We start from the raw sequence: 15,877 nt of genomic DNA on the forward strand, positions 1-15,877 counted from the left end.
AAAACCTCAAAAAACCTGATTTCCCCTAATTTTCAAACTCTTACTAGTTTTAAAAGATAGAGTCATTGCTCCCCCCCATTTCCTTATCTTCAGCTTGGCATTCAGAAGAAATTTGTCAAAATTCATAAACACTTTAAAGAAGAAATTAAACCACTCAGGACAAATGAACTATTAAAAAATATTTCTGTAAGATTAAGGAAGGCAGTATTTTTCTTATTTCTTTTAAAATAAAACAAATTAGTTTTTAGGTAGAGTAGAATATATATCAGCCACTTAATGTGAAAAATGAACTGTTACCAAAATCCTTAAGCATTCACAGGGGTGGCCTTAATAACAGATGTATTAATTGGAAAAAAGAATGAATATATTGTACAGACTGGGTAAAGAAAATTTAGAAGTTTTAAGAAATGTGTATTCCATAGTTCTCTCCACCCAAAGTAGACTCTTATTTAAGTCTTTTTTCAAATGCACATTCTGTTTGCTTAAATCTACATCTGCTACTAGCTTTGAACACTGCCTGAAACGTATGTGCAGCTTGGCAGAAAGTCTGATATGAAGAGGAAAGCACAGAATAGTTGTCTTGTTAAATAATGAGGCAAAGCCTTCACAGTTCATAGCCTGTCAGTGTTCACTGGTGTCCCACGGTGCTGCTGGGAAGGAGGCTTATAATTATTTACTTAAAAGTCTTACTTAGGATAGTCCTCGAGCTGAAACAGGAGATTTTGATATATTCCACTTGCCTGTCATATTGGTTGAAATCTTTGATTTGTTTCAGAGTTGTCGGTTTTGTTTGTTTGCTTTTAAAACCGTTTGCATCTCTTGATTGAACTTAGTAGGTTTCTTTGCTGCAAAGAGCCTCTGCTAGATCTGGTCTCTGTTCCCTTGATGTGTTTGTGCAAGTCATCTGTGATCTAAACCAGTTCTTAGTTACAAAGTAGTATTGGCATAAGTTTCAAATAGTAACATAGCAGTGTTTTAGGAGTTTGATTACATATTTGTGATAACTATGCACTTCAGCATTTACAAATCTTTTAAGGTAGCTTTATCACTTAAACTGTTACTGGTATTGCTAAATTATTGGTTGATTTAGTGGTCTGACATGCACAAGCTGTGTTATGTCAAAACCTAGAAATTGTGTATTTCTGTTGTGTTGTGTGCTGTGCTATATTGGCTCAGAAATAATTTACACTCTACTAGTAAGAAGAGGTGAAATTCTTTAAGTGGGTAGTTGCCTAGGCTTTGGGGTCAGAGTGTCTGAAGTCAAATTGAGTCCTGCCACTTTACAAACTGTGGTAAACAGTTTTTCTAAGTGAACAGTTTTTCTAAGTGGTTTTCAGTAACAGTGATTAGCTCATTGGAGTTATTGTGAGAAATAGTCAGATAACATATGTAGACCACTTCGCAGGAAGTCTGACATAATAAGTGCTCATTAAGTGCTAGCTTCTCTCCTGGTGTTTAGCTCTACCCTTTCTCTCTAGGCTATATATATATGTATATTTTTTATATAATTTTGTCATAATTTATTTTAAAATAATTTGGATTTATTTGATACAGTATTAAGTTATTAAATGAAACCATATGTCTATTAAATTAACTTTAATTTCTAAAATTTAAATTGGGTTGCTTTGTCTTTTTAAAAGTTCCCGAATACATCTATAAAACACTTTTCCCTCCTTTAATCTGACAGACATTATCTCGGGATTTCGACTATGCTACAGCTTTAACTTTCTGCCTTCAGCTCATCTCAGCCTAGCCACCTGTGGTAATTCCTTGTTGTTGTTTTTCACTGAGAAATTCTGTTTCAGTAAGGCTCACTTAATAAAATAAAAAAGATGATTTTAAAGATGAGGGTAAGGAATTGAAGAAGAAATAATGCTGGTCAATCATTCTACTGAACTAAAAAGCTTCTAATTTCTTGTCCTTCTCAGCGATCTTCAGGAGAACTCAGTTCTTAAGCCTTTTTTGTTGTTTGCCAGTGTAACTCCAGATACAGTATTTAAATATAAAACAACATATTATTTTCAGTGTTTTCATATTTGGAGATAAAAACAAGGGAAAACCTAACAAATTGTGGTGGATTTTTGAAAGGAATAGTTATTGGGCAGCCTGCCTCAGTTAAGACAGTTTTAGCTCTAGGCAATTTAAAATTGACTGTTTTGCAAAGAGGATATCTGGAAAAAGTGAATATGAATATACCGGTGCCAAACTTTGAACAGTTATTCAGTGTTGTAAAGCAGCCTCTCCTTTGCTTGGGAGAGGCTTAACCAATGAAGACAATTGTCGAGCTTGAAGAGATTTATGAAACTTCAGCTCATTTTTATAATCCTTCCTAATTTTGTAGCACCACCTCAGCTGCATGTTAAGTATTGCTTTTGTGTTAGTAATTGGAGTTGGCTTAATAGTAACTACCAGTTTGTTCCTGATACTGATTTGCTGTGCACTGTTTCTCCTCAGTCAGTAGCATGTTTGCTTTTTAGACTAAGAATGCTTAAAAATTAGAAAGTTATTCCCTGAAATTTTCACTGTACAGTTCTGAGCTGAGCCCCCCTGTTGGATATGACCATGATTTAAAAATAGTCCCCCTCCAAAACAGTTTTCCTCTTGCTATTTATCCTTGGGAACTCCCCCAGGAATATTTGGTTATTAATTCAGAAATGAATATCGTTGGTTGAAATTGCTGCTTTTGGGCTTCTTTTTGTTAAATATGAGAACTTTAGAATAAAAGTAAAGTGTGCCTAACCCTGAATCAACTCTACAAAGATGCCAGGAAATGCTTGCTTCTTACTTCATTGACCTGCATTAACTCAACAGTAGGGAACTGTGGTATTTCATATCAGGGAGCCTTATTTTTTCTTTTCCTTCTCTTTTTTTTCCTTTTGTTTCTTTTGCTGTGATTCTCGTGAGTTTTGAGGTGCGAGGCACTCCCTAGACAAGGGTGATGCCTAGGCACATCTTCTGTGACGTCCTGTTGAATGAAACTCCAGCCCATTCAAGTGAGTCCAGCTGAGCAGGAGAAGCAAATATGGCTCTACCTCCCACTCACCCAGAACCTAAGGACTGGGACAAGGCATCCTCAATCCTCATAGCTACTTCCAGAAAGCATGAGCTTCCCCACCTCCCCTGTTACATTAATGTTGTAGCTAAATTGGGTCTCTTGTGTGTGCCTGAAGTGCCCACCCCCAGTATAACTCCTGAGAAAAACTGGCATAGCCACAAAAGCAATGGCATTCACCTGGGAGATTAGAATCTGCAGTGGTTTGTTCCTTATTTCCTCGGTAAAATTTACTGGGACATCGTCATTTCTTGATTTTTTCCTTTTGTCTTCCATAGGCCAGAGGGTAAATAAGTAGGCGTGGCTGGTGTGGCAGCTCATATCATTTGATTGGTGGTAGCTGCCAGCATGTGGTTTTGAGACCGTTTTAATAGGGTAGTCTGCGGTGCATTTCTTATCCTTACTTAGATTTGTGAGGACACCTTTGCAGGGTTTGATTTTGTTTTTCTTTTTCTTTTTTTCTTTTAAAAATTTTACTTATTTATTTGGCAGACAGAGATCACAAGTAGGCAGAGAGGCAGGTGGCAGGGGGTGGGGGAAGGGAAGCAGGCTCCCTGCTGAGCAGAGAGCCAGATGAGGGGCTCCATGAACTGAGCCGAAGGCAGAGGCTTACCCCACTGAGCCACCCAGGTGCCCCTGGTTTTGTGTTTTTTGGCAACTTGGGAGGAGGAAGAAAGGAAACACTGTGTGGGTGAAGGGAGATAAAAGTCACACATATTTGTCACCATTAAAAGGGAAGACACAGACCGAAAAGTTTACAGAGAAAGCAATTTATTTGGTAGGCTGTGAGGTTTTATTTTTCTTCCTCAGCATATATATAATAGAAAAACATATCACTTAATTTTTTTTTTTTTGTTTTGTTGTTGTTGTTGTTGTTGTTACTGAATTAAACTTAACTCTTCAAACTGTGCACTTACTGGAGGCTCATATGAATAGTCCTGGTGAGGACTGGGTCTCAGTGCACCCCAGCTTTACTTTGAAGCTCATCTTTTAACAGGTCACTTGCAATCCTTTTATTTTTTATTTTTTAAAGATAAATTGATTTGTTTTAGAGAGAGCATGAGCGGGAGGGGCAGAGGGAAAGGAAGAGAGACTCTTAAGCAGACACTGTGCTAAGTGGGGAGCCCTATATGGAACTCCACATAGCAGCTGACATGGGGCCTGACGTGATGACATGAGCTCGATCTCAGGACCCTGAGGTCACTACCTGAAGTGAAACCAAACAGTTGGATGGTCAACCGACTGCACTACCCAGGCTCCCTATCACTTGCAATCCTTTAAGATCCTTCCTTTCTGTGTGTGATACCTCCGAGAGGACATTCGTTAAGTTGTGTTTTTGAATTTTTTAAAGTTGGGGTGGTAAGTCCAAACCAAAACAGAGAAGATCTGCACATTTCACATAGAATAGGCCCAGACTATAATTTTTGTGTAATAGTGAAATTCCAGTGCCTTACAGATTTTTTAGAAGCAATTTATCTACTTAGCTGTCTTATTCCTGCCCCTTACATTTTAAGTATTTATTTGCCATATTTAGGTCATATGAAAACTCTTATAACCTTAAGAATTAATTTTTATTAAAGGCTTTCAAGCTTATCTCTCTACTTCTCAGTTCTTAAGAAGTAAATACATTGGAGCAGTAGTATTTCCCATAGAGTGACAAGCCTCCTATCCCTTAGCCTCTTTCTAGCTGAGAGGAATACTTCATTTTCATTCTTATCTAAGGGGCTGTAAAGTAGAAAAGATTCTGGGTAAAGAAGGAATTTGTTTGCTACAATAATTTTTCATATAATTATATAAATTATAATTATATAACATAATTATATAATTATAAGAAATAAGTTTGTGACAATAGATTTTATAATAGCATTTTCATAGAGTTTGTTTTACCTCTTGCATCCTGAAAATGCTATTATAAAATCTATTATGTTCAGGCAGTTTGGGGAGAGACATAGTAAGATTGCAGTCTTTTTCCCAGAGAAATGCATTTTTTAAGTATTAATGCATGCTAGAGTCTCTACCTTAGCCTCTAGAAAAATTATTACTTATAATTAGCATATTTAATCAACGCTGTGGAGTCACAGCATTTTGACTGTGATGTTCTCTCTGGTCTTTCTGGAGATGGGAAGGCTGAGCATCAGAAAAGGATCATTAACTGGACAGCAAGATTCCTCATGGGGAAAATCTTAAGCGCTAGTATGAGAACCTAGATCTCAAGATTCCAAGTCTTCTTTTTTTTCTACTGTTGCAAATTGAATCTAACTTATGCTTATATTATACCTAAATTGTACATTGGCAGATAGTTTGGAAATACTGATTTAAAAAAAAAAAATCATTCTGTAAAATCATGTTTGTACTGTCAGTTGCTTGGTAATCTCTCCCCATCTCCTTCTCCCTATTCCTTTAAAATGAATCGTGCTAGATCGTACTAGCTCCTTTTTCACTTGTGATATTGGAACTTTTTGTAAGTTAAATTTGATTAAATTCCATTAGTCAAATGAGTGATTTTACTAAAGGAGGGAATTTTAAAGCAGAAAGAGGCCATAGCAATGGTTTTAAACTATATTTATGTGGTTGATATGTAGGAATCTGTTAAGCTAGGTGGGAAGGAGGTCTGTTATGTCCTAGAGAGACAAAAATTCAAGATAAAAGGTAATTGATAAAAGATTATCATACTATTTTTCTACTGCTGCTTCTTGAGGCCATCATATTGTATATAAGAAGAAAAATTAAAAAAAACCAAATTCTTAAGTATCTGAAAAGTTGGCTATCACATTTATTATGATAAATATAACCTTCCTTGGAATAAGCAGATTTATAATATTTTTGCCTAGTAACAAATGTTTTAAAATAAGATTGTGACCATTTGAGTGAGGTTCTTTTGTGCTTTATGATCCTGAATCTTGTTTGCTTTATAAAACCATAGTGCTATAACCAACCAAGGAAACGACAGGCATATAACTTTACTTTTGCTAAAACCTGATCAAGAGTTTTAAAAAGGAAAGGTTAGATTCCAAGTTAAGCAAATATATTCACTCCACATAGTTGTACATTCATTATAATAGAAATAATTTGGATATTATGTTGACTATGAATTTTCTCCTCTGTTACATATTTGCTACTCATTATTGGGCTGTATTGCTTTTTAAAATCTTTTACTTATCATAGTCTCAGTTTGCACCTATTCTAGTAATATTGCTTTAAGTTAATATACATTGTAGTCATTAACTTGATGAAAGTAAAAGTCTTTCAACCTTTTCATGGTGATTAACCTATAACTCCAATGAAAAATTAATATCTGTTACTTAACAGAAAAGAGCACACAAACAAGAAAAAAGAATTCTTTTTAAAATTTAGCATATGCAGCAGGGGGCACCAGATGAAGGCAAAAATGAATTCTTAAGTTTTAAATCAGCTACAGCTTATATTCTGTTCATATTTAAATAATGTGGTAGTTAATTGTTTTCCTATTCATTTTCTTGGTGATTTTAACTTCTCAGTTCTAAAAACTGTTGACGAAGACATTGATAAGTATTCTCACTTTTTTAATTCAAATGAAATGTCTAAAAGCAACTAGTTTAGCAATTATATAAATTTTTTCTTAAACACTTACTATTTTTAAGAGTATAAAGAAGGGAGGGTAACCACATTTAATAAATAATTTCTTATTTAGAACAGGGATTATTACTGTGTTTTTAGTAACTTTTCTACAGTATGTTATTTCATTAATGAATAAAGGAAAGTTTCAGTGATTTGAAATGAGTTGAAAGCTTAAATTCGTTTTCAGTACATGTGAACTGAATGAATTTTAAATTTGGAAACCTCTTCCCTTTAGCTAATAAATAGTTGTGTAAAAAGTTGTTTCCCAAAAGGCTCGCTTTTACTATTTGTGGCATCATTAAATAGTTTTTCTTTTACCCCCTCCTCCCTGTCATCTAGTTCAATATCAGATGGAAATGATGCGCAGCCTCCGCCATGTCAACATCGACCACCTCCACGTGGGCTGGTACCAGTCCACGTACTATGGCTCATTCGTCACCCGAGCCCTCCTGGATTCTCAGTTCAGTTACCAGCATGCCATTGAAGAATCTGTCGTTCTCATTTACGGTTAGTAGGAGTTTCCTTTATTATTCTTTTCTTCCTTTAATGTTATTACTACTATTTTTGCTTTCTGTCTTTTTGCCTCTACGAGCGGCCTGGCAGGCCTTTCCAAGTAAATACCAACCCTGTTTCTGCAGCAGCCTCCGCAGCAGCTACGTCTAGACAGGGTTTCCTTCTTTCTGTTTATTTTTCTTGCTATCAGAGCCCTGATGTGTACATTTTGGAATGCTGGAGTAGCTGCTTCATTTTATTCCTCCATCTCCCCTCCCTCATTTGAAGGGGCTGGTGGAACTAGACCAGATGTCTAACAAACCCCAATTGCTAGAGTGTCTGGCTCTGTACGTGACTGACCAATCATAACACAGTGTGCCAAGTTTTTTTTTGTACCTCTGACAGCAGCGTACAAAACCTGGACTGTTTCTTAGCACAAAGATTTTTTTCTTTTCGGCCTGTTTAATGGTGTTTCCTCAAGCTCTCCAGACCAGATGTTCTGTGCTGTATCAGAACTGTAGGCAATTTAACAGCTTTATAGCCTTCCCCCTCCCCAAACACTCACAGTTTGCCATATCTGGCAGACTCGCATATAGTTTCCAGCTGAGAAGTAAATGTAACGTCCTGAGTATCTGTCAGAAAAAATACTAATGAATACGATCAATCTTATGAGCTGCCCCAAAATTGTTTCAGTATGTTAACAATTGGATTACAGTAAAGAACAAGTTGTTAAAGTGTACTTATATTGACTGGAAACATTGCATCATCAGACCTTGATGAATTTTCCACTTGTTTCAATCTATTTTGGTTTTCATTTTATCACCTATTGCTAAAAGTTTCACTGTGTTAAGTTTCAGACAACATGAATGTTAACACAGGTTTTAGGCGAGTATTGGCACGCCGGAGCCGTTATCATGCCGCGAGTGCTGAGCTCCCTTACTCATGGAGTGTGTAAGCAGCTAGTTTTGACAAAATGAATTTCTCTGAAACGAAAAAGACACTTTTGTGATAGCTCTTTTTAGTCATTTCGTTTGTAGAAGCCGTTTTAACTAAAAAGTTTGGACAGTGATTACTAGGATGGGTAAATTTTGTTTGCAGGGCTATTTATTTAAATTAGCTGACTGAACTACACAAATGCATGCAGTGTATTTTCACATTTAATATTCATTAGTATTTTTTTTCTAATTATACAAGATGAATATAAGGTGTTTAGAACATACGAGATATTTAATTTTCATCAAGATTTCTGGTTCAGGCTGACAAATAGATTTGAAAATAACTGCATTTTGAATCTTCTTTTTTTATGTTAGGGAGGAAGTTATTCTATCAATTTCGAGTAGGGTGATAGGGTTCCTACATTTTCACTTAACTATATGCTATACTGGTTTTAATCTGCTTCAAATTGAGTTCTGATCTTTTATTTTGATCTTCATTTTGTAACGATTGTATGGTGTCAGTATGCCTAGAACCAGTCTCATTCAAGCAAAGTATGGGCAGTAACCAAATTGTTAGTAAATTCTTTCTCTTTTCTTTATTTGAGATCCCATAAAAACTGCTCAAGGGTCTCTCTCGCTGAAAGCATACAGACTGACTCCTAAACTGATGGAAGTTTGTAAAGAGAAAGATTTTTCTCCTGAAGCGTAAGTGTTTGGGGGCCTATGAGGCGTATGGTAATGCATTGACTGTTTTCCTTTTAAGATTTTAGTTTGCCACATTTATTGAATCCTTGGTGCTGGTGGTGTAGTAATGCTTTTGCCATGTGGACGGTAGAAGTCTTTCGCATGGCTGAGTGCCACTTGATTTCTCCCTTTCCATGTTTAAACTGTTCTTTATGGAATGTCTCATCTGTTGTTCTCACTAGGGTTGAATTCAGTTGGAGTGGGAATTAATTAGCTGCTGAATTTGAGGGGGAAAAAATAATGATCAGATAGAGGGAGGTGGGATGAGTGACCGGCGGCTGTCAGACTGTAAGAGCTCTGTGTCAGGATGATTGTGAGCTGTATGTCTGTCTTTCTGAGCGCCTGTTTCATGGGGGTGGGGATGGGAAGGAGGTAAACCTTTTAAGGTATCAGTAAGGAATGTGGCATTTTGGACATTTTATGGGTGATAGGTATGCAGAGAATTAATTGGTAAAGCTGTTTTATGATCTTACATGATGGCATTGGAATATTTACATTAAATTTTTAAAAGTTCAGAATTCTTTCATTTTCTGTTAATTATGGGAATTTTGATTTCTTATTAAATTAAAGTTATTGGCTTTGGTGTTGGTAGGGCAGACAGTTTTTTGCTAGTTTCCCAATAGCTTCTAAAGAAATTAAGGTAAAAGATTTTAAATGCTAACTCATGAACAATTCCTGGGTATGATAGTTACAACTAAATTAACGAGAAATTGCATTCTTGCTGTCTTCCGAACCATTGTATATAGGATATCCTGTGAGTGTTCTGCTAGTTGTTAATTTCTTTCATTTGGTAGACTTTTAAAATGAATTTTCCAAGAATCGAAGTACATCTCTGTTATAGCTCTTTACTTTAAATGTTTTAGAAATAGATTATATAGCATAACTTCCCACGACATTTACATTTTAGTATCAGGGAAATATTGAAGATACCTGATTAGAAAGGAAGAATAGTTTCTTCTGCCAAGAATCTTGTTTTCTGGGCTTTATAGCTCAAACTTGGATTGTTTTCAGTATTATTCAAATCATTCGACTTATGCTTGACTCTGTAAAACTAGTTTCTTTCTCTTTTTTAAAGAGTGCTACTGAAACAAAGATCCTGGAGAGGGCCTGTAATTAGGGAAAATGTATGAAATAGTCCATTTAACACTTATTTCTGACCACCAGACTAAAGTATTTTTAACATGCTTCACAGATTGAAAAAGGGAAATATCACCTTTGAGCACATGTTTGAAGAAGTGCCGATTGTAATTAAAAATTCACATCTGATCAACGTCCTAATGTGGGAGCTTGAGAAGAAGTCAGCTGTCGCAGATAAACATGAATTGCTCAGTCTTGCTAGCAGGTAAGTGGCCCTAATGTAAAGTCCTTTTTAAATCACTTTCTGCAAAAGATTCTTTCACTTAGAATTTAACCCATAGATCAAGAAAAGAATTACCCAAGTACATTTTTAGGTTCTTTAGACATACATAATGACATGTAGTATTTGTCCAGCCCTGCTAAGATCCCAGGAAAAAGACCAGACTGACAAAGTGGAACAGTATTTGAATACTAATAATTCCTGTTATAAGAACCCTCTGATGTCTTTGCTGTATTATTTTTTGCTTTGATAGGGCAAATGCCCATGGAGGAGGGTTTTTTCATGGGGGGCTTAGCTTTATTTATTGTATACTGTCCCTGGAAGCTTTATAGTATCATGTCCGGATATTTAGTAATGCTCAGGAAAAATACGAAAATGCTTCTTTGTTTTACTGGTGGCATTTGCCTTGTTCAGGTGCAGATTCTATTAGTAGTGAATTTCCAGCGTGGATTTTTAACTGAAATCAGAATTTTCTGAACCTGACACTGGCTTTTGCTATCTTAGACAGGGCTGACATAACTTAGTCCATTGTGACTGCTTTAGCTATCTTGTTGCTGGGTATTATTTACTGTATTGGTAAAGTGACTGAGGTGTTCCAAACAGATCATTTCCTTTATGGAATTAATGTTTCCTTTCCTAGCATTTATTTCTCTTAATAAAAATGTAGGCAGAATCGTCTGTATAGCTCTTCTTAAGTGCCCTTTAAGCTTGATCTTAGTGATTGCTTTGTAGTGGGAGAGTGCTAGCAGCAGACCTGTAGAATGAAGTAGGTAGTCAGTCTATATGCATTTTTTGGATGACTGAAAAAAACAAGGTATATTTTCTTACGCAACCAGTTTGGAATAGAGGCTCAGTTGTTTATCAGATTTCTTTAAATGCAGAGAGAAGCTTGCACAAAAGAACATACAGACTTTGTACTTCTTTGTTATAAGACAAGTAGGGTAAACCCAGGAAGACCAGAGAGCCTAGTATTGTTCTCCCTGCTCTGGGATGGGTAGGACCGTGCTTGAAGTGCCCCTTTGTATTGCATGACTCCATCATAGGGCCGCTGGAAAGTCTGTGCAGAGGAAGGAGACGGAAGCTGCATGGTAAGCAGAGTGCTAAGTGATACAGCCAGCTTGCGAGGCTAATTTGGCACTGAAGAGTGTACTGTTGACTGCAAACATATATTCATAATAGTCCTTTAATTTGTCTCTTAGAAGGTCATACTTTTCTTTATTGCTTTTACAAACACTCAGCACACCTGTATTTAAAGCATTGCACTAAGAACATTCTTTAGCACGCAAGGTTACAATTTGATATATTAAGTATATATAGTTATACAATAATTTTAAATTTACTACCTGAAAGCATTTGCTTATATAATTTATGCCTTCAGCTTTTCCCAGGCTTATTGAGCATACAAAACAAGTGTAGCCCTTTTGTGCTTTCAGTTACCAGTGAGCTGGTCTGTAGTGTCTGTTTGTCCAAAACATCATTTATAATAACCACGAAGATGTTCCCAGTTTGCGATAGCAATTAAGATTTAGACAAATATTTTATTACGGTTTTTATATTCTTCTGTACTTTCTGTGAAACAGAAAGAGGGGCCCTTTCTTTTTCATGTGAAATTTAAAAGGTAAATTTGTGTTCCTGCTGGAAGGAAAAAAATGCAGCAGCCCCTGAAGCAGTATGCATACTGAAGGGCTGTTACATTCATCCAGACTGATAGCCCTCGTCTAAAAGATGGAAATATCACCTTTGTACATCTCAAATTTTAATTAATTTTTAAGATTTATTTATTTGTTAGTGAGCGAGCGAGCATGCAAGCGGGGGAGGGGGCTAAGGAAGCAGGGGAGGGAGAGAACCTCAGGCAGACTCCCCACTGAGGGTGGAGCCCGACGCAGGGCTCCATCTCACTGATGGTGGGATCATGACTCAAGCCGGAGGCAGACGCTTAACCCACTGAGCCACCCAGGCGCACTTCAGATTTTAAATTCTTACATCAATAGCATGATGGTAGTCAGGCCTGGCGCCATAAAATTTTTTCTAAGCAGCCACATCAGAAACCATGCCCAAGAAGCTCCTCAAGTTTTGCTTGGTTTTACTTCTTATAACCCGTATGTGGATACCACTTTTTTGGTTTACCTGATATATTTGTTCTAGGCTGTGAATAAAACATACTACATTTCCTTTCATTTAAAAAATTTTTTAATTTTTAGTTTTAATTTTATTGAATGGAAGTTCTAAGCGATGGCTGTTTCATAACAGCTTTATCAATTTTTTAAAGTGTTTTATCCAAGCCTTCAGCTTTTCACACATGAAGAAACAATTCCTTTTTATTTCCTCTTTAAACAAGTAAACTGAGGGTGGGCATTCTACATTAAGGATAAATTGATACTGCAGCCAGAGCAGACTTCTCACTGCATGTCTTGATTCACATCTGTATTAGTGAGCTGCTTTTCAGTTCTTTGTTTCCTTGACAATAAAAGAAAAGGCTGTGTTATTGAGACTCCTAATAGTAACTCCCTAGTTCAGAATTCTGACTGAATTGGCACTGAAAAGATTCCCATAGAGTTGGTCCATTTATGAATCTTATCTCTGAAATAGGTATTATTTTAATTCCTTTTGCCCTTCAAGATCTGTTGTACAAATTTTTGAGTATTCCTTATTGGGTATATTTTTGAAGAACTTTGTAGTAATAAAAATGTTACAAAATGTTTAAAGGCCACCTATCTTGTGCTTGTGTTCTTTCACTAATTACATATATTTAATAATATATAACGATAGTACTATATATTAAGGACATTTTGGGTATAGATCGACAGGGTCTATTCTAGTAGGCCTTTCTCATTGCTGTCATCAGTGTAGTCAGTCTCTAGGAGTTAAGGTGTGGGACCAAATAATAGATCGATCTCTCTTTGTGTATGGAGTAACTAACTTTCCTTTGTGATTTTTCTCCAGTGTCACTACCTTCCCCTCTCCCCAACCCAATCGCGCATTTATAGGGTTTGTGGTGTTCTTTCTCTTCTCTGAATTCCTTCTGCACTTAAGCATATAAATGACTTATTTAACAAGTAATTGCTTAGTAATGATAGCATTTCTTGCTTGCTCTCTGGGCCTCAGTTCTTCCATTGGTAGAAATGAAAGGGTTGGTGCCCCTCCTTAAGACTGTCCCTTTCCTGTCCATCATGCCATCTTAGGATACAGCTGGCTTCTTCTACACTCTCTTTCCTAAGATACCTTCATTTGCTCTCCATACTGGTTCTTTTCTTTCAGGTTTTTGGACTTGTTTTTCCCGTTAAAAAAAAAAATGAAAATGTTCAACTCCTCAGAAAGGTTGAAAGAGAACAATCTGATGAACACACATAAACCTCTTGCCTAGATTCACCAGTGGTCTGTCTTGCCACGTTTGTACCTGCTCTCTAACTTTGCACATAAGTGCGTAACTTTTTTTTTTTTCCCTGAAGCATTTGAAAGTAAATTCCTGACATGACTTTTAACCCCTAAATATTTGAACACCCATCTCTCAAGAATGAGGATGTTTAAATGTAAGTCTCCCTCATCTTAAAAAACAAAGTTACCAAAAAAGGCACTTTTTGACCTCATGCCATTATTATCCATTTCCTCTCACCTTTTTCGTTCATATTCACTTTTTTTTTTTTTTTTTAAAGATTCATTTATTTATTTGAGAGAGAGAGAGAGAGTGCATGCGAGTGAGTGTGGCATGGGGTTATGGAGCAGAGGAAGAAGGAGAGAGAGTCTTAAGCAGACTTTACTGAGGGCAGAGCGTGATGCAGGACCCAGTCAGTCTCACAACCGCGAGATCCATGACCTGAGCAGAAATCAAGTGTTGGGTGGCTAACCGACTGAGCCTTGCAGGCACCCTGCATTTATCTGTTTTTATAGTCAGGCTTCCTAGTGTTTCATCTACTCTGTGTTGTTAGAGAGCTCTCACTGAAGTCACAAAGGATGACTTTATCACTGTGTTACTGGGTATTGTAGACACTTAAACATTTGTTATGTTGATGACTCTTTTTCTGAAATATCTTGTTTTGGAGTCTGTGCAACTGCAACTCTGTTAGGTTCCTCTTTGCTCTTTGCTCATCCCTGAAGATCAGTGTTCCTCAGTGTCTGTCTTCTCATGTGTACATTTCTGGGGTGATTTCATTTTATTTCTGTGTCTTTTGGTACCTTAGGGCAAGGGCTTCATTATTTATATTCCTGATTACTTTCACAGTCTCCTTACTTCCTGCTTTTAACCTTTTCCTCTTTCGTTATAGTGATCTTGCTAAATGCAAATTGTATGATCATATTACTCCTTTGCTTAACTTTTTGGCCGGTTCCCCGTTGGCCTTAGAATAGAATCCAAACTTCTAGACCTGGCTTCCAGGATTCTCTGTGCTATGACTGTTGTCTGCCTCTTAGTTTCACTGCTTTCTTTTTTCCCAGTCCTGCCCTTCTGTGCAATTCTTCAAAGGCATTATGCTTTTCATGCCAAAGTGTCCAAACACACTGCCTTCACCCAGTGTCTGGCAATGTCCCTCCTACCTTCCCTGTCTCTAGCTTCTCTTCAGAAACTCTAAATTCAGCAGTCAGATAATCTGGAAACTCATCTGGCTCTGCCACATTATATTTCATGCTTCCATTCTGTTAGAGCAGTGACACCATTGTGTGGTGTTGATCTGTGTGCATTCCTGTCTTCTCACTAGGACGGGTGGAGTGCAGCAATGTCTCCCATAGTTTAATCCTTAGTGTCAGATGCAGTGACTAGCAAAGTACGTATGTACTCAATAGAGTGTATTGAAAGAGTGCATTTAGACCACAGAGTATTGTTAAATGTTAATGTAGAAGGTGTTTAGAACACAGTGTCACTATATAATCAGTGGATCTGGACATTTGACTAGCTGCTTGGTAGAAAGAATCATTTTATTTGCTTACCTTTACCATAGGCCCAGACACTTAATTAGAGGTGAGTTAAAATCAAGCTGTTAAGAAATTAGGAGGGAAAAAAAAAAAAGAAATTAGAAGAAAACGGAAACAATACTTAATCTTGTTTCCAAAGAAAAAGAAATATTTCGAAGTTAAAAAATGATTCACAAAATTAAAATGGAATAAGAAAAATATGAAAACTGAATTTGAAAAAAACAACAACACTTTTTTAAAAAAGTGAAACATTTGAAGAAAAGATTAAAATTAGGCCAAATCACTGGGCCAAGGTTATAAAGATAGTGCCAGACCTGAGGTTGGGGGGTACATTTATTTACACACATACCCCATTTCTGTATCTTCTGCTATTTAAGAAAGAGCCAAAACTTGCTAATTTTCTCCAGGTTACAGATACTGTCCATTTAGGATCATACTTAACTGGATTTACTTTCATTATTCCCAGCGTTCCCAGTCTGTTCCTTCCTCAGCCTGTCCCTTCTCTGTAAATGCCAGAACCAACTTCTGGCATGCTGGCATGCTCAAGCCAGGAAAGTGGGAGTCAGCCTTGATTTCTGTCTCCTTTCTGCCCGTTTTTCTCGTGCTTTCCCATGCTGACTGCCACCGTCCTCGTCCAAGCCACCGCTGTTCTCTCTGTAGTACCACAGCAGATTCCGTGTGCTTGGGAATGTGTGTGTGTCTGTAGTTTTTAAAGTAGAGCTAAAATTTACATAATATAAAGTCTACCATCTTAACCATTATTTCACATTCCCACTACAGTGTCTGGGTGTTCAG

The 15,877-nt window shown here is 36.8% G+C and overlaps 1 protein-coding gene across 1 annotated transcript in view; it reads left to right on the forward strand.

The window, feature by feature from the left end:
* EIF3H (eukaryotic translation initiation factor 3 subunit H) overlaps positions 1-15,877 on the forward strand; it is a 98,754-nt gene that overhangs the window by 77,385 nt on the left and 5,492 nt on the right. Inside the window, exons 3-5 of the mRNA XM_059165738.1 lie at positions 6,989-7,156; positions 8,682-8,781; positions 10,013-10,162. Of these exons, the coding sequence (XP_059021721.1) occupies positions 6,989-7,156; positions 8,682-8,781; positions 10,013-10,162 (418 nt within the window). The remainder of the gene's footprint in view (positions 1-6,988; positions 7,157-8,681; positions 8,782-10,012; positions 10,163-15,877) is intronic.

Source organism: Mustela lutreola, chromosome 3 (genome assembly GCF_030435805.1).
Source record: "Mustela lutreola isolate mMusLut2 chromosome 3, mMusLut2.pri, whole genome shotgun sequence".
In the NCBI taxonomy this organism is placed as follows: Eukaryota; Metazoa; Chordata; class Mammalia; order Carnivora; family Mustelidae; genus Mustela; species Mustela lutreola.